At 35.4% G+C, this 27,083-nt stretch overlaps 1 protein-coding gene across 1 annotated transcript; it reads right to left on the bottom strand.

The window, feature by feature from the left end:
• Nucleotides 1-2,685: 2,685 nt before the first annotated feature.
• Nucleotides 2,686-27,083, bottom strand: LOC143257718 (carbonic anhydrase 2-like). The gene is made up of 7 exons (XM_076516752.1): nt 26,910-27,083; nt 12,215-12,221; nt 12,054-12,113; nt 9,816-9,983; nt 7,213-7,367; nt 5,648-5,740; nt 2,686-3,018 (listed from the first exon to the last, which is right to left on the bottom strand). Exons 1-7 carry the CDS (start codon nt 27,081-27,083, stop codon nt 2,686-2,688), a joined length of 990 nt encoding a protein of 329 aa, XP_076372867.1.

The raw sequence follows: 27,083 nt of genomic DNA, 5'->3' as shown, positions 1-27,083 counted from the left end.
TTAATAGTTTAGAACCCTTAATCAGTGTGAGGCCATGGGCTTCAGCTCGGTAAGCTTATGCCTTAATCCTAGGTTGAGTAGGGGTATTAAAACTTTAATTAAGGTTTTAAAACCCATACCTGTCGTCTTTAAAATAAAAAAGAAAACTAAATTCACGATATTGTGGTTATACGGAGAATCATTTCCCCAAAAAATTAATATTTGATAGTAAATTACTTCAGATGTGTAAGAGTACAGACATTTTTCACTGATTCTTTGTTTTCAATTTCGTGCAAAGGATTTGGCAGAAAAGGCCTCACTCCAACCACAATTGGTCCCGAAACAAGGTCTAATGCTAAATAAATGTCATGAAAAGAAGCATTAACAAAGCTACTCTCAATACCCTGAGCAAGAACGCAATCCCTAGTGGCACAACTCAAAACAAAACGAGGTACACACTCTAATAACAATGATTGAGTCGCCCTAGCATTACGTTAAATACATGTGACTATGGGATTAACGGTGTCATTTGTCAAAGACACAAAAGGTATAAACACCTCCATAACTGCCAATATCAGCATTCTTTTTATATGAGTGAGTCATTGAAATTGTAATACTTAACATAATAAATTGAAGATTCGTCAGAGATAAATAATAATACATAACAAAATATATATTGGTAATGGACAATATGCATGACATGTTGATCTTTGACATTATGCCTTCCTTACTGCATTGCTTAGCAGAACCTCAAGAATCTTGGGACATTCCCCAGGTTTTATATTGTACTAGACAAATAACTGTATGTTAAATGTGGTGTTTAGTCTGTGATAAAGTTGTTGATCTTTCAAACGTAGACCTAAGTCACGTGTTTTTATTGAAAGCAGCATATGATAAAACGAGTTGTCACAAGAAAAATTCAATTTTCAGGAGTTACTATAAAAATCATGAAACATAAACAAGAAACATACATAACTACTTAAATATAAGGGAAGGGAAAATAAACTAACAGTCAACATACTATGACTTAATTTAAAAACACAATATGTCTTTGGTATGATATTTTACAATTAAATATTTATATAAAAGTTTTAATAGGTCTCACTACAACAAACAATCCCGGTAAAAGTGTCTGTCTGTTGGAGCATTAAAAAAAAAAAAAAAAGTTCAAAATTGTTGTCTTTCATAAACTCTTTAGGATAACTTTTTAAATTATTACGTTATTAAAAACTATGCGTCAGGTTCTGAGAAAAATTTATGACAACCAAAATAAAGGTTAAATAAAAGGTCTTTATTAAAACCTATATATTTGGATATTTGATTACAATTATTTTGGCTGAAACAATATAAAATAAATATTGAAAATTTCATACAAAGCTCAAATATAAATAATTTGGTACAGAAGTTTATTTTCATTGTAGTTGTTACTTTCATTGATAAAAATAATTTGAAAGAAATCCTTCTAAATGAATTTCAAATATGAAAATATTATTTAGTTTTATTAATCCAAAAAGCTGTAATACTGTTCGAGGTATCTGATTTTAAAACGTAAACTCCCATTCTATTTCAGAAGACGTTATTTTCGTAAGGAGGTGTTACGATCAGGCGATCGTTCGACGGTTGTACTGGTCGATGACAATGCTGAAGAGGATTACCACTGACGTCTAAAAGATTTCGAAATGTCAGAAGCTAAATCAAAAGCAAGACATACTCAACTCATGAGTGTAATATGTTGTATCATGATAAAAATAAAGACATAGAGCTCCAAAGATAAGTGAAATAACTATCAAAGGTTTGTAATGTATGATGATCTAATAAAAGTAATAATAATATTATTCGGTGGATAAAATTCTTTACTTCAAAGCAAAGAAAAGACAGAGAGAGAACTATATAAAACAATAATTAACGGTTTGAAAGTACTTTAAGTTTTGAGAACAAAGGGAATTACTTATAGTATTTAATTCATATCTTAAAACGTTTCTTTGAGATTTGAGAAATGAAAGCATTTTTTAAATTTATCACTGCATCATATATAAATTTATTTTATTCGTAAGAAAAACTCTAAAAAACATGTAATAATTGAATAACATGTACGTTAAATAAACACAGAAATCTCTTTTAGAGACACAACAACCTCAAAGAAAGAAGAGCAGTAAATAAAATTCAATTTATGTTGATTGATAAATATGTGTAAAGTCTGTATTATTTAAATAATGTAAGCTAAACAAAGTTTCTAGCGTTAATACTTAACGTATATATCAAATAATTGATAAGATAATTTGTTTTGAATTTCGCGCAAAGCTACACGTGGGCTATCTGCGCTTGTCGTCTCTAATTTTGTAGTGTAAGGCTAGAAGGAAGGTAGCTAGTCATCACCACAAACTCTTGGGTTTCTCTTTTACCAACGAATATAGGGACTGGCCGTCACATTATAACGCCCCCACGGCTGAAATGGCGAGCATGTCTGGTGTGAGTGGGATTTGAACCCGCCACCCACAGATTTCGAGTCGAGCGTCCTAACCACATGGCCATGCTGGGCCAAATTGACAAGCGCAGGAAAAATATGTTACATTGTATCATCAAATTTTTCTCTCTAATGGTTAAACTTGCTAAAGTTAAACTAATCTACGGCTTATAAAAACACAAAAACATAATTAAGATAAAATTATTTTGCAATTTAAAACTAGAAAGATAAAAGTGTTTAATTTATGATTTATCAAACTCTGTAATTTTAATTGCAATATTAGAATTTGGAAAATTAGGTTTTAACTTTTCACGTACTTCGTTTGCACTGACTGGTAGTGTTTCTTCAAACACAGTCCAGGTGACAACTTCGCTGCACGGCGGTGTGGTCAATGACCCCTGATACCGAAAGTATCGATTAAAGTCTCCTGGCAGTAAGTCTCTAAAATATATGGGCGAGATGAGCTTCACGGCACTTCCAGGAATGCTGATCTTTTCAAAGTTCTCTACGATTGGCTGCAAGCTGACGACGTAATTTCTGGAGTCGGACAACTGTGTCACAAAGAAAACGATATATTTTCAGAAACAAGAAATTAAACTAAGAGAAAGCTCATCCACGTTCCATTTCTGACGAACACTCGTCTAATTTCTAAAACACTTCGCTTATCGGTTCTTTCTGAACGGTTGCCTTCATTATACGCATTATACAGTAAAACCTGTCTAAGACGGAATCGCACGGGGCCGAGTAAAATTTCCAGCTCAAGCAAGTTTTCCGACTTAGACAGTGAACATACATTTCCTTAATTATATATAATTTTTGAGCGGAACGTTATACTTGCTTGACTCAAGATAAGTAAGACGTTTGTGAATAAAGTTATTATTCTGTTTATGTTATATTTATTAAAATAAGAACAAAAATAGACATTTAAAATATACATAAGTACACAAAATCTTAATCAAATTTATTTAAAGAAAATGTCCAATTTCAACTGTTTAGTTTTCTAAAGGACTTTCTCATGTGGTTAAAAGAGAACGCCAATTCTATGGCCTTTTCATGAAGTTTATTTTCCACTTTATTTTTGCATACAATTTGATTGTGTTAATATAACTTAACACTTGCGATAAAGTAGGAATTTCTATTTCCTCACTGTCTTTTCCATTTCGTTCATCTTCTGAATCTCTCACACTGTTACCATCTTGAGATTCTATTGTAGATTTTAAATTAGTTTCTGTTACAACATTCTTGTCAACGTTCACAAAACTTTCCGCGTTTACAGAATCATCTGCATCAACCTTCTCAATCAGAGTTCTGATTTCACTAGAATTGTCATGACAAACAACTTCTCCATAACCTTCGCCATTATCAAGAATTTCACAGTTTTGAAAGCACTTTATTACACATTCATCTTTTACGCATTGGATTGAATGACTTAAAATTGCAATTGCATCTAACACGTCAATTTTCACGGTCATTTCAGATGCTCTACTACAGTCGTCCCTGTTTGCAATAATTTGCTGAATCATCAATTTTCTGTATTTTAATTTTATACACTGTATAATTCCATTATCTAATGGCTGTAGAAGTGATGTTGTACATGGAGGTAAAAAGACTAAACGAATATTTGAAAGTTGAACTTTTGAGTGGTTTCATTTGTTTTGAATTTCGCGCAAAACTACACGAAGGCTATCTGCGCTAGCCGTTCCTAATTTAGCAGTGTAAGACTAGAGGGAAAGCAGTTAGTCTCACCACCCACCGCCAACTCTTGAGCTACTCTTTTACCAACGAATAGTGGAATTGACCGTTCCATTATAACGCCCCCACGGCTGAAAGGGCGAGCATGTTTGGTGCGACCAAAATACGAACCCATGACCCTCAGGTAACGAGTAAAGTGCCTTAACCACCTGGCCATGCCAGGCCTGAACTTTTGGGTGACAAGCTGCATTATCTAGGAAAACTAGAATATTAGTATTTTCTTATTTCATTCTTTTGTTTAATTTGTTCAAACATTCCTCGAACATAGCACTTGTCATCCACGCTTTATTATTCGCTTTCCATTCCACAGGAAGTTGATTCTTCCTTAATTTTCTGAAAGAGCATGGATTTTCACTTTTACCTATAACCCACGGTTTCTCCAGTTTTCCATTAGCAAATGCGACCAAAAGTACAGTGAATCGTTCTTTCAAATAGCGACCTCTGGAATAATGACGGCAGAAAAAAAAAAACGAATATATTTAACCAATACTTACAGTAACAAAATGTCCGAGAATTTATTAATATTTAAAGAAATTATTAATTAAACAAAAATTTATTAATATTTAAAGAAATTAATATTCAGTTTAAAACATTTTCCCGCTTTACTCAGGTTTTAATCCTATTTATTGGTCGATGAGGTAGGTGAAAGATATTTTTCCGCCTGCCATATAGAGGGCGTTTTATATGAGAAATCTTAAGATAATGCTGTAAAATTTTTATATTTCCGGCTTGTAGAGGTTTCCGCCATAAGCAGTTTTCTGCTTAAACTGGTTTTACTGTATTATGTTTCGCGTTTTTCAAAACTGTCGTTCTATTCATTGTGAATAAATATAATACAAATATTTACCGAATTTTGCCTAAAGAACAAAACGTGCCAGTATTGAATCTATTTCTAAATTGTTTAAATTAGTATTATTTTTATCACAGCTTCCAAAGGGGCTAAACTACGCTCTATCTGCTAAGTGAACTCTGTTTTAGAACTGTAAGCCTTCATATACGTTAACAGTAACCTCTTCTGAAAACTATTTTGTGAGGTAGCTTACAAAAAACAAAACATATCTCACAGAGTATTTCATAAAACTGTACAGTGTAACCAGATATATCAAAGCAGTTTCATTTTGCTTTTGGCTATATAATAATATCTTTAAAAACTATGATTCATAAATACCTGAAAGGTATATTATTTCTAATACACATATATCTAAGTAGTGAAAAAGAGTAAAATTACCAACCGTTATACACCTAACTAAGTTGTTTGTAACAATAATACGTTTTATGTTATATTTATATTTTAAAACTTTAACTAGGGCCTATCGTGGAGAGGTACACTTTCACACCAAGCTCTAACTTTGTCTCTACAATAAGTTACTACTTCTATTCTACAAGTCAACACCAAAATAACATACCTGAACATGTTAACTACTTGTGGGATGAAGATAATATATAAATTACCTTTATAAACACAGCAAATACTGCAATTCCATCTTCATAAAGTGATGCAACGGTAAAATTTGGATATTTCTCGTTATATGCGACCAGATGCATCTGAGAGGACAAAAAAACAAAACAAACTAATTTACATTAACGAATACAACAGAGCTACTTATACAGTTTACTAAATAAAAAAAATTAACAGCTACCCTGCATTAAATGGATTTTAAAAGGTTTGAATTAGTTTGGTTTATTTTGTATTTCACGAGCATGTTTGGTGATATGGATTTGGATGTGAGACCTGCATATTGTGAGTCGAACGCCCAAACCATCAGGCTACTATATGCTAGGCCTTAAACGATGCAGTGTTTTATTTTTATGTAAAATCTTTACGATAACACTTGTGCTTAGTTTTTGTCATTTAAAATACAGCCTTTATGACTTTATATACAAGATGTATTTGTTTGTTTTGTTATTAATCGCAAAGTTAAAAATCAACCGTTTGCGCTGTGCCTAGTTTTGGTATTAAATCCCAAGTGTTTAGGGTTAAATTTGAGCTGTGCCTAGTTTTGGTATTAAATCCCAAGTGTTTAGGGTTAAATTTGAGCTGTGCCTACTTTTGGTATTAAATCCCAAGTGTTTAGGGTTAAATTTGAGCTGTGCCTAGTTTGGGTATTAAATCCCAAGTGTTTAAGGTTAAATTTGAGCTGTGCCTAGTTTTGGTATTAAATCCCAAGTGTTTAGGGTTAAATTTGAGCTGTGCCTACTTTTGGTATTAAATCCCAAGTGTTTAGGGTTAAATTTGAGCTGTGCCTACTTTTGGTATTAAATATCAAGTGTTTAGGGTTAAATTTGAGCTGTGCCTACTTTTGGTATTAAATATCAAGTGTTTAGGGTTAAATTTGAGCTGTGCCTACTTTTGGTATTAAATCCCAAGTGTTTAGGGTTAAATACTCAAGCTTATCACTGAACCATCGTGAGACATGTATATACAGAACTAAATTTGTTGTGTACGTTTTTCTTAATAGACTGTTGTTCTTTTGTTTTTAGTCAAACAAAAAATACACAAGAGACTATCTGAAACCTGTCCATCGTGAAGAATTGAACTCTGGATTCTAGATTAAATCTACTCGTAACCCACAGAGATGGTTTTAACAGGACAAAAGTAAAGAAATATTTAGTCAAACAGTCATTCTCTATACATACAAATAATCTTACAACTAATGATTTCCGTGAATAAATCAAGAAGGATTATGGGAAAATATTTTGTCTCTTTTTACCAAATAAAAATGCTAAGTTAACCGTCTACCTACAATTAGATTAAATAAAGCTACAAATGTTTTTTTTTTCGTCAAGAGAATAACTGTACATAAACCTGATCGTTGTTTATTAAACTTAATAAACTAGGATTTTGGTATAAGTTGAATATTAAAAGAAAGAAAGCAAAAAAGCCTGTGTACCTTTCAGAAAAATATATTTCGTACGATTTATATTTTGGTGAAAAATTTCACACCAGCTTTAACAAGTTGTTAAAGTAAATATATTAAATATATAAATATATATAGATTACTTCTTTAATTTCTTACCTCCACTGGATAATGGCGACCGTTTATGGTATGTTCCGATCCTTGAGTCATTGATGTGCTGTCCCAGTGAAAGTGCAACTGGTCAAACTGGAAGTTTCCTCTTAATCCTCCACCTTTAACTTTTACTGCATCGGATCTTTTCAAGATCAACTGTGCTATAAAACGATCATGAAAAGAAACATCACAATGCAATCTTTCTGTGCTGTAAAAAGATCAATGTAGTCTCTCTAGGATCAACTGTGCTGTAAAAAGATCAATGTGACACTCTCTAGGATCAACTGTGCTGTAAAAAGATCAGTGTAGTCTCTCTAAGATCACTGTGCTGTAAAAAGTCCAATGTAGTCTCTCTAGGATCAACTGTGCTGTAAAAAGATCAATGTAGTCTCTCTAGGATCAACTGTGCTGTAAAATGATCAATGTGACACTCTCTAGGATCAACTGTGCTGTAAAAAGTCCAATGTAGTCTCTCTAGGATCAACTGTGCTATAAAAAGATCAATGTGACACTCTCTAGGATCAACTGTGCTGTAAAAAGTCCAATGTGACACTCTCTAGGATCAACTGTGCTGTAAAAAGTCCAATGTAGTCTCTCTAGGATCAACTGTGCTGTAAAAGATCAATGTAGTCTCTCTAGGATCAACTGTGCTGTAAAAAGATCAATGTGACACTCTCTAGGAACAACTGTGCTGTAAAAAGTCCAATGTAGTCTCTCTAGGATCTCTCTAGGATCAACTGTGCTGTAAAAAGTCCAATGTAGTCTCTCTAGGATCAACTGTGCTGTAAAAAGTCCAATGTAGTCTCTCTAGGATCAACTGTGCTATAAAAAGTCCAATGTAGTCTCTCTAAGATCAACTGTGCCGTAAAAAAATCAATCCAACCTTTCCAGAATCAACTGTGCTGTAAAAGTACTGTGAAAAGAAACAGTCACAATATACATTCCATTCTGTAAGCGGTAGGCCAATGAGCTTCGTTCATAATTAAAACAAAATTAGTTTAAAACATGCTGAGTTGCGAGTTGAAATCGCATAAAAGTTGAAACCAGATATGGCATAGTGGTTAGGATGCACAGACTACAAAAGTTCAAGGTTCGCGCCCCGTTCCTGTAAAAAAAACAAAAGGGATCTGTGCTTTGAGATCGTAAGTGCGCTATATTAGGGACAGTCAAAGGTTTAAATCCCGCTGGTCCGTCAGACGAGAAAAGTTTGCAGCGAGTACTATCGGTTGCATTCCTTCCTTAAAATCCATCATTTCAGAATTAGAACTGTTCTGCGAAGATAGCTTTTCGTTGCTCAACAATGCTGAAGATAAAGCACCATTCTCATGTGTGTTTTTATATTACATTTTACATAGTTATATATGAATTTTATATTTCAAGGTATTATTAACTGTAAAGGTTTTTGTTTAATCCGTGAGGGAATATATAATATTACACCAGAAGTCAGTAACTTTACTCTTAGAGATAATTTTAATGGCATGAAATAAAGTTATGAGTTATTAAAAAACATCAACTACATCCGCATCGTCAATATATTTCAGTCTGTAAAGATATGCAAATGAGTAATGCTGCACGTGGAAGTTCTGAAGACATAGTTTCTTTGCTTCAGAATTTTCACGATTGGTTTGTTTTGTTTTGAATTTCACGCAAAGCTATACGAGGGCTATCTGCGCTTGTCGTCCTTAATTTAGCAGTGTAAGACTAGAGGGAAGGCAGCTAGTCATCACCATCTATCGCCAACTCTTGGGCTACTTTTTTACCAACGAATAGTGGGATTGACCACATTATAACGCCCCCACGTCTGAAAGGGCCAGCATGTTTTGGTGTGACAGGGATTCAAACCCGCGACCCTCAGATTACAAGTCGGGTGCCCTAACCAACATTCATAAACGTCTTTTAGCTAAGTTTTCTTCACTATGGATGTCATTCTTCGTTATTACGAGTTTCATTGTTTAAACTTGTAGAACAGTGTCCGTCATACACCGAACGGTCGTCACTTTTCCATATTAGTTACTCTATTATAAATACTATTATTTTACTTTATTCTGTAACTTACATGTATTTTGATTAAATAAAAACAAGTCTATGTGAGTTTGTTTGTTTGACCGCAATTGTTTTTCTTCCCCAAATAGACCACGATGTAGCTTAAATGGTGTGCGTGGAACCGGAAATGATAGAATTCAAGTGAGGGGCATGAAAATTACCGCAAACATTTTACGAGTCGCGGTTTGTACACAGTAATTAATGTCTTTACCCAATACCAAAGCCCGGCATGGCCAGGTGGTCAAGACACTCGACTCGTAATCCGAGGGTCGCGGCTTCAAATCCCTGTCGCACCAAACATGCTCGTCCATTCAGCCGTGGGGACATTATAATGTGGTCAATCCCACTATTCGTTGGTAAAAAAGTAGCCCAAGAGTTGGCGATAGGTGGTGATGACTAGCTGCCTTCCATCTAGTCTTACACTCCTAAATTAGGGACGGGTACTGCAGATAGCCCTCGTGTAGTTTTGCGCGAAATGCAAAACAAATTAGTACTTTTTGTTGTTTTTTTACTTGTTTCCTATACATTCCTCAAATATCTATAAGTAACATAAAAAAATAACCTACCTGAGTGTCCTGTATTATATAAAATGGAATTCACAAACGGATTATCAATGTTATGAAAAAGAAATGGACCCAGTTCTGGATCCACTTGAACTGCACTTGTGTCAATGTTTATAGGGGACTGGTTGACGCCGCCACAAGATGAGAAACTAAGTTCCCAGTTATCCGGACCTAAAATATATCGTAATCAATAGAATATATATTTATAAACAAACTGATAGTGGTAGAAATTGCAGTTTTAACTCCTTTAGATTCACAAGTTACGTTCAATGAGACTGATAGCTCTAAGTGCCATATAAAAACGTAGACTCCTTAACAAATCATTGCAGTATTACATTAAAATGTCAGCGAAGTTTGAATGTGTAAAATTTTATTAGTAAACTCTAAAACAGAGTATAATATCCAACGAAACATTAGTTTTTCATATTAAACTGTAAACAGTTAACGTGAAGTTAATATAATGTATTTAAGTGTAAATCATCGAGCGAAATGTTAGTGTATTAAATCAAAGTATAAGATACTTATGTAAAGAGTAACGTTACACATTCTAGCGTAAACATTGTTTCTGTGCCAAATTCATTTCAATATATATATATACATATTTCAAAATATTAAGGTGTCCGTTTATTTGTTATTAAACGTAAAATTTTACTTTGGGCTATCTATACTGTGCCCACAATAAATATCAAAACCCAGTTTTTAGAAATTGTAAGTCTTCAGACTTACCGATGAGCCACTTGAGGGCGTTAAGGTGTTAAATATAAGTTTAGAACATTTATCTAAATACCAGTTCAACACTCACAAAATATGAATTCATACGATGTTTAAAGACTAGAAAAATACTAGTTTACCATAATAAAGTGTAAACATTCCTAAGATGTTGTAGTTAACACATCACTAACATTCAAATATTAAACAATAAGCGAATCACACGTAGAGATTCAACAAGAAACGAACCACATTCATAAATTACACGATAAAATATTGATCTCAAAGATTCAACAATAAACGAACCACACTCAAACATTGAACGATAAACGAACCACACTCAAAGATTCAACAATAAACGAACCACATTCATAAATGACACGATAAAAAAAACTGATCTCAAAAACTCAACAATAAACGAACCACACACAAAGATTCAACGATAAACGAACCACACTCAAAGATTCAACAATAAACGAACAACATTCATAAATTACACGATAAAAAACTGATCTCAAAGATTCAACAATAAACGAACCACATTCAAAGATTCAACAATAAACGAACAACATTCATAAATTACACGATAAAAAACTGATCTCAAAGATTCAACAATAAACGAACATTCATAAATTAACGATAAAAAAACCACATCTCAAAGATTCAACAATAAACGAACAACATTCATAAATGACACGATAAAAAAAACTGATCTCAAAGATTCAACAATAAACGAACATTCATAAATTACTCGATAAAAAACTGATCTCAAAGATTCAACAATAAACGAACCACATTCATAAATGACACGATAAAAAAAACTGATCTCAAAGATTCAACAATAAACGAACCACATTCATAAATGACACGATAAAAAAACTGATCTCAAAGACTCAACAATAAACGAACCACACTCAAAGATTCAACGATAAACGAACCACACTCAAAGATTCAACAATAAACGAACAACATTCATAAATTACACGATAAAAAATCTGATCTCAAAGATTCAACAATAAACAAACCACACTCAAAGATTGAACGATACACGAATCATTTCGATATATTATTTTATGTTAAAGTACAGAACCTCGAACTTATTAACATAAAAGACAGAAAATGTGTATTTTGTTATAACAAAGTCACACTGAGTTATCTGTTGTCTCCGCCGACAGGAATCGAGGCCTTGATTTTAGGCTTGTAAATACGAACTCTTATCGTTGTTTCACAGGGATCCAAGACAGAAAATTCTAACGGTATAGATATATAAATAAATGCAGTTCAGAAGTACTTATGTATTTATTACAGTACACTGATGAGACAGCGGTATGTCTATGGACTTACACCGCTAAAATCTAGGGCTCGATTCCCCTCGGCGGACATAGAAGATAGCCTAAAATGGCTTGTTATAAAACACACACACACATACCTTCCACTATACAGTTATGAAGGCCATGCAACCTTCTACTGGTCTGTTAGTGACGTTTATTTATTATATGTGTTGTTTACAACATACACGTGTATTATACTTACCGTTGTATCCATCTTTGTCATAAGTCCATAAATTTGTTTCATTGTATGAGCCTGTTATTGCTGAAATAAAAAAATAAATTTTGTTTACTATGAAATATGGTGGCGTTTTGGGGGTGTGGTAACATTACAGAATAAAAATAATAATAAATGAAATGACTGACGCTTAAGCTATAATAAAAAAAAACTTTCCAACTTTATAAAAATAAATTTTCTTGTACATGATACATGCGTTTGCGATTGCTATTAAAATAACGTTTCGTTTCAAATTAAGTATGAAACTATACAATGGACTGTCTTGTGCTCTGCCCACCACGTGTATGGTAACCTGATTTCCAGCGTCCACAGACTTGCCAGTAAAAACAAAATATTAACAATAATGACTATTAAAAAATAAGTGCATTCCCTTATATAAGTTTAGTAAATAATGTATATCATGTTAAATATACAAATGTATATGTATGTATGTATAAATTCTAACAAAAGAGTCAACACACAGGATCACACATAAATGCTGAAATGTTGATTTGTTTTCCAATTTCGTGCAAAGCTACACGAGGGCTATCTGTGCTAGTTGTCCCTAATTTAGCAGTGTAAGACTAGAGGAAAGGCAACTAGTCATCACCACCCATCGCCAACTCTTCGGCTACTCTTTTACAAACGAATAATGGGATTGACCGTAACATTATAACGTCCTCACAGCTGAAAGGACAAGCATGTTTGGTATGACGGGGATTCGACTCCGCGACCCTCGGATTACAAGTCGAGTGCCTTAACTACCTGGCCATGCCCGCCCGAAGGTGAAACGAATTAAAAGAAAAACAACACCAAAACTCGAGTGGAAGCGTCTATAAATAGTCGACTATACTTATTCTAAAGAGAGGAAGTTGAGTATTGGAAAGGGTTCGGTTATTTAGTCTTCCTAGTTCATTGTATGCATATAAGTGTATACAAACATACTCCAAGTTGTTTAGTTGCAAATACACATTTCATTTCTAGTGTCAAACTGTTATATCATTCTGTCAAAATGTAAAGTGATTTAACTGCCAGAATTCCTCTAACTAATCAGTTGAAGCCAGTGGGCTCTGCTATTCTCGAAACGGCCTTTCACTAAACTCTACACCATACTTATTCCAGCTCATTATGACATATACAAATATGACCACAGGCTCGCGGTTCGCATATGCGAAATATCACAAGTATTGCGCTCTGATACGAAATATTTCAATAAATTGCGTATCTGCTGGTTAATTTATATTTTGGGTAGTTTTATTTCATTACCCGAGCAAGAACACAGAAACAACGCCATCACCGGTGGGTGAAACTAGTGCACTTACTCAAGACCCCATATAATAAAAATGTCACAAAACAAAGATATATTATTATGAGTCCTCAACGATAACTTCCAACAGTTTACTATAAAGATACTCCATTATATGTGTATTGGCATCCATTACCCAGAGTTGTTTGACTTAAATGCCATCACTTTTGGTATGATAACTAAAAACTGTCTGAGGATGTACATGTGCTATTCTGTTTTAGAATTTTCGTCCGAGAAAGCGCAGTGTTATTTCGTCAGGACGTAGACAGTTGATATAACAGCTAATACTTATGAAATAACTACAGTCAAGTAGTTATTAAAAAATTCCATATTTTGAAATAACAAAACTAATCACAAATTTCGAATAACTGTTTTTATTAATTTTTTCATGTTGTTTTGGTCCCTTAGTTTTTGAGATGTCTGTTATTTTCAAATTTTTGTTTTCATGTTTTTGCCTACAATAACTGCGACATTTGATTGAACTGTTTTTTATGTGTTAAATTAGCTTATTAAACGCGAAATCACACAAGCTTTTACAACAAAAAACTGTAAATTATTAAAACAAATATTCTTACGGGTGAATTATAGCTCAAAGAAACCACTGAATGAAGATACCTTATGCCCTGCTGTCTTGTAACACAACTAGCCACTGGTTTTATGTTATTTTATGTAAATAGTTCTTTAACCTAAGTTTGGTTTGAATTTCGCACAAAGTTACACGAGGGTTATCTTTGCTTGCTGTCCCTAATTTAGCAGCAAAAGACAAGAGAGAAGGCAGCTGGTCAACATCATCCACCACCAACTCTTGGGCTGCTCTTCTACCAACGAATAGTGAGATTGATTAAACATTATAAAGATCCCACGACTAAAAGAGCGGACATGTGCAGATGAAACGGAGATTCGAATCCACGACCCTCACATTCCGAGTCAAGCGCCCTAACCGCCTAGCAATACCGGGCCCTTTAACCTAAGTAACATTGTTTCTAGGCCTGGCATGAAGATACCAAAGGTTAAAGTTTATTTTTATTAGTTGAATTGCGCGAAAACCTACACAAGGACAATCTATGCAAGACATCCTAAATTTAAAAATGAAACATAAGAGGGAAGACAGCTAAACAACACCAATCACCTTCTGCTCTTGAACTGCTTTAAAACCCCCACGGCTGAAAGGATTCAAACTAGCGAATTTTCAGTCGAGAGCCCCAACCACCAGGCCACGTCAGGCCTGAATGTTTATTTACAGGACTTGTCTATCAAATATAAATCTTATACTGATGGTACTCTTTTTCTGACAGCAAGTTTATTCCGTCTGTTAACCTCACAATAAACCGTAATTTCGAAAAAGGTAGACATTTCATAGCGATTAAACGACCGAACGGACTGAAATCAATACAAGTCCTCTCAAGTATTCTGGTTAAGTGACAGGAAATATAACCTCGCGATGCCGTAAGAAAATTTTCCAACTCAGTAAATAAACCTTAAAAACCAGAATTATATTATTTTTCTCAAGTGAGGCATGAATAAAATGTGTTTCTTGTTTTACTTAAAACTGTAAATGTACCGATTTTTTAAAAATGTAGTAAGTAATACCGTGCCATTTTCTCCAAAAATAGTCTGTCAGTTCAAAAATTTGTTGGGTGGATTCCGGACTCTTTTAATATTATTTAAATCAATATCAATTTATCAAAAGTTATTTGTTGTAAATTAAACTTTCATAAATATACATACAAATATTTGATTTTCGACGTTTCTTTCAAAATATTTTTCCGAGTCAAATTTATCAAAATGCAGGAAGGAGGTTAAAAAATATATTATTAAAAAATACGATCACGAAATAACAACAGAAAAAAACAAATTTGGTAGAGTCTCTTCTATTTCGACTTACTTCTTTCTCACGTGTTATATATAAATTTTGTCCAGCATGGCCAGGTGATTAAGGCACTCGACTCGTAACCTGAGGGCTACGCTAGTCGTCCCAAATTTAGCAGTATAGGACTAGAAGGAAGGCAGCTAGTCATCACCACCCACCGCCAACTCTTGGGCTACTCTTTCACCAACGAATAGTTGGATTGGCCGTATGTTATAACGCCCTCATGGGTTAAAGGGCGAGCATCTTTGGAGTGATGGGGATTCGAACCCGCGACCCTCGGATTACGAGTCGAATGCCTTAACGACCTACACAACGCATTTAGCTGAGAATATGAGAATGGACACTGTCCGGAATTTTTATTTTCAGTGAATTATCGAATAGGGTTTGTTATTTAAATTGCTTATTCACGCTTTATTAAACTTTAGTTTGTAACCATAATTCATCGTATAAGGTTATGTTTACGTAATTTGTTAATTACCCCTTCGCTCGCAGCAAGTGTAAAGACATCATCAAATTTAGGTTAGGTGTTAAGATAAAACATGTAAATAGTTTTACTTTATAAAAATCAATTAAATGTCTTAAACTTACCAGTAAATAATATTATAATTACGGAAATCACTGTGCGAAACAGTGAATGTTCCATAAAAACACCTGGTGAGGTCGAAACCATTCTGAAAAATATATTAATAATAATGTCAATGTCATAATAATAAAATACAAAATAATATTAATGTAGTAATTTCCTAATTACTTCAAGCATTTGTGTTTACAACTTGATATAAAGTGAATCGATGACAATTATGATGAATATTTATTTATCAAACTTTTCAATTTCAAATTATTATTCACTCCTGCGACGCATTTTTTATTTTGATTTTTCAGAAGGATCAAATTAATAACGAAACGAGAAGATTCGCTAAAAATAAACGCAACAGTGAATTCTTGTGATCGTCAGGTGTTTATGTTTCATGAAAGTCACCAACACAGTATTTTTGGTAGAAAAACAGGATCATCAAAGTTTTAAAATACGTCAAAAATAAAATAAAAGGCAGAATCTTGTAATTAGATCTGAAATGTTATAATCACGAAATCAGTATTGTACTAATTAACTGAGTAAACTACCTGCATTCAAGCATGGTTACTATCAGCTAAAATTATCTAAAATGTTGTGTGTGTTTTTTTAATAGGCCTAATGGTTTTCATAATTTCACCTACTTTTGGCGATTAACATCATATGTTAATAATAAACAACTGTGCTATGAAGTAGCTACTAAAAACATAAGGTCAAACAAATCCTTGGACCTCAAATAGAGTTCTACTTCAAACTCAGATAACAATTACTAAATTTATATAAAACGTATGTATATCAGTTGTGGATGTCGTGATGTACAACTATTGGAGGATGGAAGTACAACATTAAGTCAGTTGAGAATCTTCTCTCCTAATATGTCACTATTTTATGTCAAATATATAATATTTGTCACTTATTGTAATCTGTAGTATAGGGAAATGAAACGACTTTTAATAAGCATTGTTTCTTGGATGTGGAGCCTTCACGGGAAGCTAAGACATATTTTCAGGTAGCTTCAGCAACCCCCTCCTCTTACTGTCAACACTACTGCTTAGGTCTTAGTCATGTTTCAATGATTTTTTTTTTTCAGTTTGAGATCCTAGCGGCAGGCGTATGTAACTTGTAAGCGCTGCATATTGTGCTCTTGTTTTAACTTGTATTTGTACAATATAACTCTTAGGAAAATTATATACCTACAGGGGCGTAGATCTTTTACACCCGATGGGGGGAATGATTTTTGCAACCACTTATGTGGACTGTTCAATTTGCAAATTGGTAATCTCTGATTACGTGAACCTGAAAGCTGTAAACATGCAGTCACAGAGTAATCTTGTTGCTACGATACTTTAAGGTTTCCATGTAGGTTTGTATAAGTGAGGTGTTGTGAACAGTTTTCAAAATGTCAATAGAATAAAGACAAATGTGTCACAAATTAACTGATACATTAATTTATTCCTACACACTGCACGGTATAAAAGATGGCCATTATACTTGACAAGGTTACTAATAACTTTCATTGCATAAATTACGTTTTCAAATATTAATAAAATTAGTAATTACCCTTGATAATTTTCTATCTGCTGAAAAACTGTTCAAAATATTGAAAAAGTCTTTGTCAACGTTTGAAAATTACACATCAATACAATGTAGCACATAATTATTAATACTTTTCATTGAAGTAAGATTCATTTAGTCCTCTAGTCTTCATGTTCCCAAACGTACTTCCTTTATGATGATATGTTTATGAATTCTTTCATAAACTCTTCTATATTTATCTTGTTGACCTCATCTTTGTAAGTGTAACAAACTGCCACATGGTTGAGGCGGCACTGAGACATAGTTGACCTTAACCACGTCTTCAACCGTCTTAATGCAGAAAAGCTGCGTTCACATTCGCAGCTGAATACTGGACATACAAGCAAAATTTTACATACAAGCAAAATTTTCATGAGAAGTAACACTTCACTAAACATCTGCTGGCTTGTTTCATGCATTTTACAGTAAGCATCCTACGCACCTTTCAGAGATACTGCTTTTGTTGTCCTTTGAACATGGGCAACTGAAACTCGAGCCGCTGTGCAGAGATTTCTGGATAGGAGTTTATAACCGGGTTGTCAATCTTGCCAGATGTGATCATGTTCTCATGTGCCAGATATTGCCTCAAGTCATTGCTGTCTGCATTGAATCTAGTGGTTAGATGTTCTATGACTGTGTCCACAAGTTCAGAATATTGGCTTCTGTAGTAATCTCTAGCGGTTGCAGAATGGAGTGCTGAGCCATCACCTGTGATCCTTCTGGGGGGTATGCGAGTGTGTGGTAGTTCAATAGGCACCAGATCTAGGGAAGTTACCTTTTTCTCAGCTTCATCAAATATCTTGTTGTAATTTTCCTCTGTTCGCAATACCCGCAATTGCTCAACTGTCATTGCAAATGCTTCAATCATGCCAGATACTGTCGCTGATTTTGTTTGGAATGCACGGTTTAGTTCATCTAATGCAGCTGATGGATGCTGAGCCATCAACAATCCTAAAACTGTCTTTCCTTTGTCAAATCTGTCCAGCAGACCTCGTGCTTTCACTGCTACATCCGATTTTTCATTTGCTATTTCAGACAAAGAATCAACAATGTCACTGTAATGATCATTAGCACATGTAATTGCAGATAGGCGGCACAATCAGCGTGTTGGACACAGTGGGCGGATGTATTTAACTGGACCATTGTGACTGTCTGACGATACAATATTTTCGAAGATTGTCTTGTATTTGCCTGACTTCTGAAGCAAGACACCAAGTTCATGTACCCACTGGATAGAATCTCGAACACATTCACAAGCTTCAACTGCATGTTGCATCATTAAATTAGCCTTGTGTGTTCCGCAGTGAAAAAAACAAAGCTGACAGTTGCTTCTCTTTTATTTTTGCCTGGCATCCACTGTACGCACCAGTCATGTTAGCGGCTCCATCATAAGTTTGTTCTCTTAATCCTGACAGTGGTAAATTGAGTCTAGTCAGTACATCAAGTATAGTAGAGAATATTGTTTCACCAGTTGTATTGGAAACACTATACAAACCAAGAAATGTCTCATGGACGTCAAGGTTCTCATCTACGTATCGTACACATATTGCTTCCTGTTCGGCACCTGTAACATCCTGAGTGCCATCAACCGTCAATGCAAAGATTTTACTTTGCTGCACTTCGTGTGCTATGTTCATCAGTATCTGATGGCTGAACATCTCCATTATTTCATTCTGAGCCTGGGGTGATGTGAATGTAGTTTTCTTTAACAAGAAGGCCGTCAACTCAGGATCTTCCTCTTCCAGGAGCTTCATTAGCTGCAGGAAGTTCCCCTCCGTATCAGTATGTCCACGTAATGCTAAACCTTGACGCAGTAAGAAACGTAAACTTCTGAATATTTTGGCTAGACTTCTTTTGTATTCTTCATGCTGCTTCTTTTTTCCATCATGTAGCTGGACAGTCACTGAAGTTACATCAAGTGAACTTCTGGAGATATAGCGAATCTATGCTGAGAAAAGGATTGGTGTTCGTTGAATTTCTGTTTTGCCTTTTTCCAGTTGCAAAAACCGGACGATATGAAGGTATACTCCAATGGCCTCTCCAATTTCCCTGTAAAAAGGCCTCTATATTCCGCCTTGGCACAATGAAAGCATATGACTTTTTGAGTCTGACTGTCGAAGTGCAGCCATAAGAATTCATCAAACCACTTACCCTGAAGTTTATATTTTGAGATTCTGCTCACCTCGAACCTCACAGTGACTACCGAGCCGACTGACCGCCTGGGCATTGCTGGGACAATAATGTGTGCTAGTTACAACACAAAAAATTGGAAGTTTCTCAAAAAATACTTAAACTATCACAAAGATATTATATTCCTGTTAAAGCTCATCAAAAGGCAAATAAGCGCGTCTATTAAATAAAAACATCTAAACAAAAACTAGCAATACAATTCGAGTAGAGGCTTCAGGCCGTTGAAATCGCTCCTTTTGTGTTCTAATTATACAAGAAAATACAATATTTTTACTATCTATGATAAGAGAATATATTGTTCTTTTACCAAAAGCACCAGCACTTTATTAGAGGACGGTGATAATTTAAAATATTATAGATTAATGAGGGCCACAAACACAGGTCTAATGAGCCCTGTTGTAAAATCGAGGTTCAGACTAAAGGGAGCGGTGGGGGTGATGTAGGGCGCGTCTGGATCCGAGCGGCCCGAACCTGTCATTAACTGTACACTAAACGTACAATATGGTCAGCAGCTTCGGCTGTTAAGGAGAGTAAGGCATTCAACAATAAAACCAGCTAGTCATGCATAAGAACAAATGGCGTAGGAAAACCGCACAATATACACAAGGTTGATGCAGCTACAAGCTACAAATGGCCTGCCAGATCTAGATCACAGGAGTTTACGCTTGGGTGTAATATTTTCGAATTTCACGCTCTGTTGAATCGGTTGTGATGAATATTTTACTTAATCTTACACTACGTACAAGACGTAGGTAGATTTTGTAATAGTGCTTGCAAGCCTTGCATGTATACTTAGGCCTACTGACTGATACTTATGAACTATCGCTTAGATCGAAAAGCTTAGAAGCACGCCCATATTAAAGATGTACATTTCGGCTACTGAAAAAGCCTACACCTAGGCCTAATTATGTAATTCGATTGGTAAGAACACGAGAATCGCAAAAACAAACACAATTTGTAGGCCTGTGATGCAATAAAACAACTCAACAGACCAAACTGTAGGGGGGGATGATTGTATGCATCATACCCCCACATAAAATGAAAGGAGAATGTATCCCCCATCCCCCCAGTATCTACGCCCCTACAATTATCAGTTAGTTTGTCGTGATAAAAAAATCTAAAAACGAAGAAAGTTAGAATAATAATTAACAATAGAATGAAAAGAATACGAACTAGAAGAAAAAGATGAGTTGTATGTATTTCAGATGCTTATGATCAGTGGCGAATGAAGGTAGGACTAGAGGGGGCTCAGCCCCAGGGTCCAAGATCTAAATGAAGCCCCATTGATAAATTTATTCCATGTAAAACTACACGGGATGTATGGCCCACAAAAATTATTAGCCCCTGGCCCCACACAACCTTAAATCCGCCACTGCTTACGTTACCTTTTCAATAACGAATCATAATATTTTAACTTTGTTTACTCAAATTTGATTTATTGGAGATCTTATGGGCATATTTCGGCCATGAGAAAACTTTGAAGATTAAATAGTACAACTATAACGAATTGAAAAATAACAAAAATAGTCATATTCTGAAACTTGTTTAACATCTGCCTTATAAATTATATTTCACAGTCATTAGTAGTAGTACAACGATCTTCGAAACATCTTTGTGACATTTTTGTTAAACTCAGATATTAATTTAGGTAAACCTAAATTTTAGTCTTAACAGATTAACAAACGTTAGCATTTTCATTTGCGATCCCTTAATTCTGTTTCTCTTGCAATAAGTTAATGATGTTAATTACCCTATAATATAATAATGAATAATATGGTCCAATGTTTCTACATCAGAGAAGCCAGTTTGTAACCGAATATAATTTACAACGATCGAAGAAAAAGCACTAGGACTCCCAGTTCCCATAATATTAGGCCTAATAATACGTCTTAGACTTACACTTTTTTGTCCTTTTACTCAGATGGCAGATAAAGTAGAGGCCTAATAGTATGGAAACTATGCTAAGGCTTACATCCAATCTGATAGATTAAATGTCGCATGGCATTGTAATGAAATATTGACCAAGCTAAAAATATTGAGCAATCAATGTTTATGTGATAAAATACAAGTTATCAAGTCACTTTTTGGAAACTTAGCCTTCCTGAGACTTCACTTCAAAGTTACAACTAGGAGACAAATTGCTCGGAACAAAGCATTTAAGACGTAAGTTTTAACTCGTGCTTTGGACTTTTTATACTTAACTTTCTGAAATGTAAACCTAGCCTACGAAAGTGATAGACTAAATGGACTCAATCACACTAAAATAATTGACTGGTTTATAACCATCTCAAATAAAATTAATTTACACTTATGAATTGCGTTATGACAAACTTTGTAATGTTTTGTAATCCAACTTACTTTCTTAAGGTACTCACACTTTTCAGAAATGAGATCGTCTAACGTTATTTAATATTAAAACTAGCTCTAATTTATGCTTTATACGTTGCTGAATAAGTTTGCGCGACATTGTTTCGCCTTCACCTTCTTCTTTTAAAGCACGTACGCTACACGCTTATTGTTCCGGAATTAGTTTTAAAAATCATCAAATAAAATTCCCTTTCAGAAAGCGTTTCGATTCATCCATCATATATTTTCAATGCTAAATCTAATCATAGACAAAATTTTATTGAAATTTGGCGAATGATGTTTTTTTTGTGTATGAAACATGTTTCTCGTTTAAGAGGATAAAATTTAGTTTCGAATGTATATTTCGATGATGGTATTGTGTATAATATTTGGTTGTGTAACCATAGTATTATTCCTAGAAGAAATATTGTAATCTGAGATTTTCGACCAGAAATAAAAGATAGGAAAATCTTTATTCTAACCAGTGAGTGTGTAATTAATGTCCACTGACTTAAACATTACACCAGCGAAATATTAAACAGGTGGGAACAATAAACGAATAATCACAACTTCTTAATTTAGTTATACTTTATAGGTACGGATTTGTACCTTTAGCTATATTCACTTATATTTATCAGTCAAATTTTAGTTACAGGTGACTACATGTTATTTCAGTTGTTATATTTAACAGAGTGGCGAAAACATTGCCATCTGTAGAGGTAGTATAGAAAAACATTGTAATCTGAGTGAAAATACAATTGTGTTATTTTTTTTTCTGTTTTGCAAATAAATGATAACAAAGCAATACGGGGTTGCATGTGGACAGGAAAAATAGCACTTTTTTTTTTTTAAAGATAAAACATTATTCTGTCTCTAGGACTATTTGAAGAAGTCACCAGTAAATATACTTTCGGTTTTTCGGTCTACATTTCTGATAAATTTTATTTATTTACCTTATCATAACTTATATGATTTATGTTTATTAACAGGCATTTTAATTGTAGGTATAGCTAGTCTCCCAGTGGCACTGCGGTATGCCAGCAGATTTATACTGCTAGAAATCGGGTTTCGATACCCGTGGTGGTCAGAGCACAAATAGCCCATTGTGTAGCTTTGTGCTTAAGAACCAACAACATATTTAATTTTTAAAAAATGATTCTATTAGTTCTATTGCTAGCCAACTCTAGAAACTTATAATGCAAGAAACCAGGTTTCCATACCTGTGGTGGGCAGAGCACAGATAGACATTTGTGTAGCATTCATAGAAATATTGAATATATGACAATGGATATTATTGTTTCACTCTATATGTCACTTGTAAGACCTCATTTATAATACTGTGTACAGTTCTTGGCTCCCTTCCTCAAGAAGGACATTGAATTGTTGCAGAAGGTTGAGAGAAGTCAATAGGATGATACCTGGGATAGAAGGATTGTCCTATGAGGAGAAACTAAAATCTCTAAACTTGTTTTCTCAGAAAAGGAGAAGGATCAGAGGAAAGTTGATTCAAGTATTTGAAATTATTAAGGGTATTCTTTATAGAATGTATGACAACTGCCTGTTTTGGAGACATAAGTGTAGAGGACGACGTTTCTAAAGTTTTCCGCCTTTCGTCTTCAGGTCAGTGTGTGTGTGTGTTCAATCCAATCCGTCATGGCAGTGGTTCAGGTTTTTAAATCTCATAGATCGGAAGTGGAGCCTGAGAAGCAAACCAGGGGCGCTCAGAAACTATTGTTTCTCTTCAACCCCCAACGCGTTCAAAGATTAGACGTACCGTAAGAAACAGGAGCGATTCCTGGTTACTTTAGATGGGAAATCCGGGAGTTGGGAAGAGCTGGAAAGAAGCCCGGAGAAGTCGTTGTTCGTGGTGCAGCTACACTTTCCTTGCGCTTCAGACTTCTGGTGGTGAAAACGATGGTTGAACAGAGAGATTCAGGCTGAGGCATATCAAGTATTAAATGGGGGGGCAGTAAAGAGAAAGCAGTGAGAGAAAGAAGAGAGGAAAACATTTTGAGAGTAACAGAGAGGGGAGGGAGGTGAGAAAAGAGAAGAGAAGAAGTGGGGGAGAAAGAGGTCTTTTCAGGGTCGAGGTGCCGGAGATCTATAAATCCGATGGCAAGAAATTTAGTTATGGGGGAAATCGGAGTGCCCGGAGAAAACCACTTTCACTGGACAGGCGCCGAATAATCTACCTGCCCAGTGCCTAAACCTGAAATGTTGAAAATTGTTAACACATAAATAAGGTAATACTAATCAGTATGGTTTATGATCCAGTTTAGTGGCGAAGTGTATCTGGTCCAGATGAAAGTTGAAAGTTGTTAACACATAAATAAGGTAAACTAATCAGTATGGTTTATGATCCAGTTTAGTGGCGAAGTGTATCTGGTCCAGGGCTGGGGGGTGTCAGCTAGTTAAGATATTTGACGTGTTTGAGTGTTTCTGTTCTTGGCATTGGCGTGGTAGCGATCTGTTATTTTAATGAACCGGTCTTTTATTGGTAGGAGATTGGTTAGTGTTTTGAGATATGCCGGGGGGTGTAGTTTGGCAGCAGAAAAGCGATTTTGATAGTGTGGTTTTTGGAGATTTTGTAGTAATGAGTACTGGTATTCGGACATGTTGCATGTGACTTCATTAACACATTCTAAAAGAGGTCTAATGAAGACTTTGTATACAGTGAGGATGATTTTTAATGAGTAACCCTTGTTAGGATCACTGATACGTTCTAGAAAGACTATTATATTACTTGCTTTATTAATGATGTTTTGAAAGCGTCGGGTCCAGGTTAGGTTCTGAGAAAAGGTAAGACCAAGGAATTTGATGGTATTTATGAAGTGGTGGGGTTCAAGGCGACATACCACTTATTACACTAATGGGCGACAGAGTCGAGTGTTGCTTGGACCCTGTTAGTTGCTGTGGGAAGGGGGGTTGCTGCAGGTGTTCTATATTACTATATCATCGGTATACCGGGAAATGAGGGTATAATTGAGGAAAGAGAAGGGTATGTCATTAATATAGATATTGTACAGCACTGGGCTGAGCACCGAACCTTGGGACATATCGGCGCTTCGGTTGAATCGATCAGAAGAGGAGGTATGAATATTAACTACGGCCGTGCGGCTGAAGACGAAGTTGGAGATTCATCGGATTAGGCTTGGCGGGAGGCCTAGGGTCTGGGTGTAGTACTGGAAGCCACTATGCCAGATTGAGTCAAATTCTTTTTGGATGTATAAAGAGGTGGCAATAGTTGTTTGTTTACGGTTGAGTCCTCGGAAAACCGATTCAGTGAGATGAACTAAGTGATCAGTGGTTTGTTTTTTCCTTCTACATTAGAACACTGGTTTTGGTTGTCGCTTATCAATTTGTTGCACTCAAGAAAATAGTTGATTCTGTTGGTGATGGCTTTTTCCATGAGTTTACCGAGGGTATTCAGTGGGCTGACTGGTCTGTAATTACTAAAGCTACTCAGATTGGTGTATTTTTTGGTATGATCTTGATTACTGCAGATTTCCACATATTCAGGTAATATCCTGAGAACAGGGAGAGGTTAAATATTGAAACTAGGTGATTGAGGTTGGCATCGTAGAGGTTTTTAAGAACTGCATTGCTGATGTTGTCTGGATCTGGGGCTTTATTTGTGATTTTCTTTTGGAGTAGCTTGACCTCAGCTCTGGTGAACGAGCGAGTATAGAATGAAGAGAGCTGGTTATCATGATTCATACTGATACAGAATTGAGTAGAGAAAAGGATGGGCTCTAAGCTAATGAACTGATTGATATGGTTGTGGTGTGACGTATCAAATGTTGAAATGTTTGGGGTGACGAAAGTATTCATGAAATGATGAGCAAACGCACTGAATTTTTCCGAGTCAGTGAATGCCGTGGTGTTGTTACTTTTTGACTGGGTATTGGTTACAGATTTGACCGTATGCCAGAAAAGTGCGGGGTTTGGGTAAGCATTTTCGATGGTGTTGCAATAGTTGTTCCATTTGTGTGCTTGGTGAGTTATGATCAGAGTTTAAATCCTGTTATTAGTGCTGTTGATCAGGATTTTGGTATTGGGGTCGCAAGTTATAATGAATTGACGTCGGAGTCGGCGACTTTTTGTGATTGCTTGATGTGTCGCTGGACTGAGTTTCCACGAGTTGGGGTTGTTATAACGTTTCTTCGTTGGTTTGTGTATTTAGTGGCCTGGTTAATGGCACTGGTTACTTGGATTACATAGTTTTCTCTTTCATTTTCCTTAGAGGCTTCAGTCAATAGTGACGGTAATCGATTCTCGATGCGCTGGTTTATGTGGATTCAGTCTGCATGTGAGTGATCGTATATTGGTGGTTGTGCACTTGTGTTGGGCTTAATTGTCGTTCCCGACGTCGTTCAGGGCTTGAAAGTTACACAATTAGTGTGACTGGCCCACTGTGGCTATGACGAGGGTTGTGATGTCTTCACTCCCACCATAGTGCGTGTGGGTGGCTTGATTGTTGTTCAGTATAACTGGGTTGTTGTTGTATGGAAATTTATGGAGAATGATGTCATTACTGTTGGTGGTTCGGCAGTTGAAATCTGTGTGCTTGCTGTTAAGATCACCTATGATAATGGTGTTAGGGAATGTGTTGTAAATATGTTGAAGCATGGTTGTTTCGGGGGATACATAAATGGAAACTATTGTTTTGGGGGAAGATTGGGTTGTCTGTATTTGGCAAATGATTACTTCATTATCTGTGATGAGCGAGAGCTTTGGAAAAGAGGTTATGATGTCTTTGTAGTATAGTATGGCGATACCTCGGCGGTCTTGACTAAGTGGTTTGTGGGTTGTATTGTAGCCTTGGATATTAAAATTACTTTTTTATTTAAGTAAAGTTTCGTTTATGTATAGGATATCAGTGTTAGTAGTCTTAATTAGTTGGAATAGTTCATATTTTCCCGTGTAGACCGCCACGAATGTTTATATGTGTAAGTACTACCATAATTTAAAAGGAAAAGGACTTACCTGGGGTTTAGGCTTGCGTGAGTTTCTTTCCAACAGACTTCCAAGGGTTACGAGGTTGGCGATTGCATCGGAGTGGTAGTAGGCCTCGGCGATTTTGCATACTGCGTGGGCGACGTCATCTTTATCAAAGATGTCATCGCAGAGTTGAGATAGGGCATTGGCGATGATGGCCAT

Source organism: Tachypleus tridentatus, chromosome 7, assembly GCF_004210375.1.
Source record: "Tachypleus tridentatus isolate NWPU-2018 chromosome 7, ASM421037v1, whole genome shotgun sequence".
NCBI classification, from domain to species: domain Eukaryota; kingdom Metazoa; phylum Arthropoda; class Merostomata; order Xiphosura; family Limulidae; genus Tachypleus; species Tachypleus tridentatus.
This window is presented reverse-complemented; position numbering and strand designations above follow the sequence as displayed.

Coding starts and splice junctions, on each gene's coding strand:
- LOC143257718 (XM_076516752.1), bottom strand. CDS start 27,083: ATGGCCATCATCGCCAATGCCCTATCTCAACTCTGCGATGACATCTTT. Junction 9,984..12,053: donor TGACAAAGATGGATACAACG/GTAAGTATAATA, acceptor GATATATTTTAG/GTCCGGATAACTGGGAACTT. Junction 3,019..5,647: donor TATTTGCTGTGTTTATAAAG/GTAATTTATATA, acceptor TGTTTCTGAAAA/TATATCGTTTTCTTTGTGAC.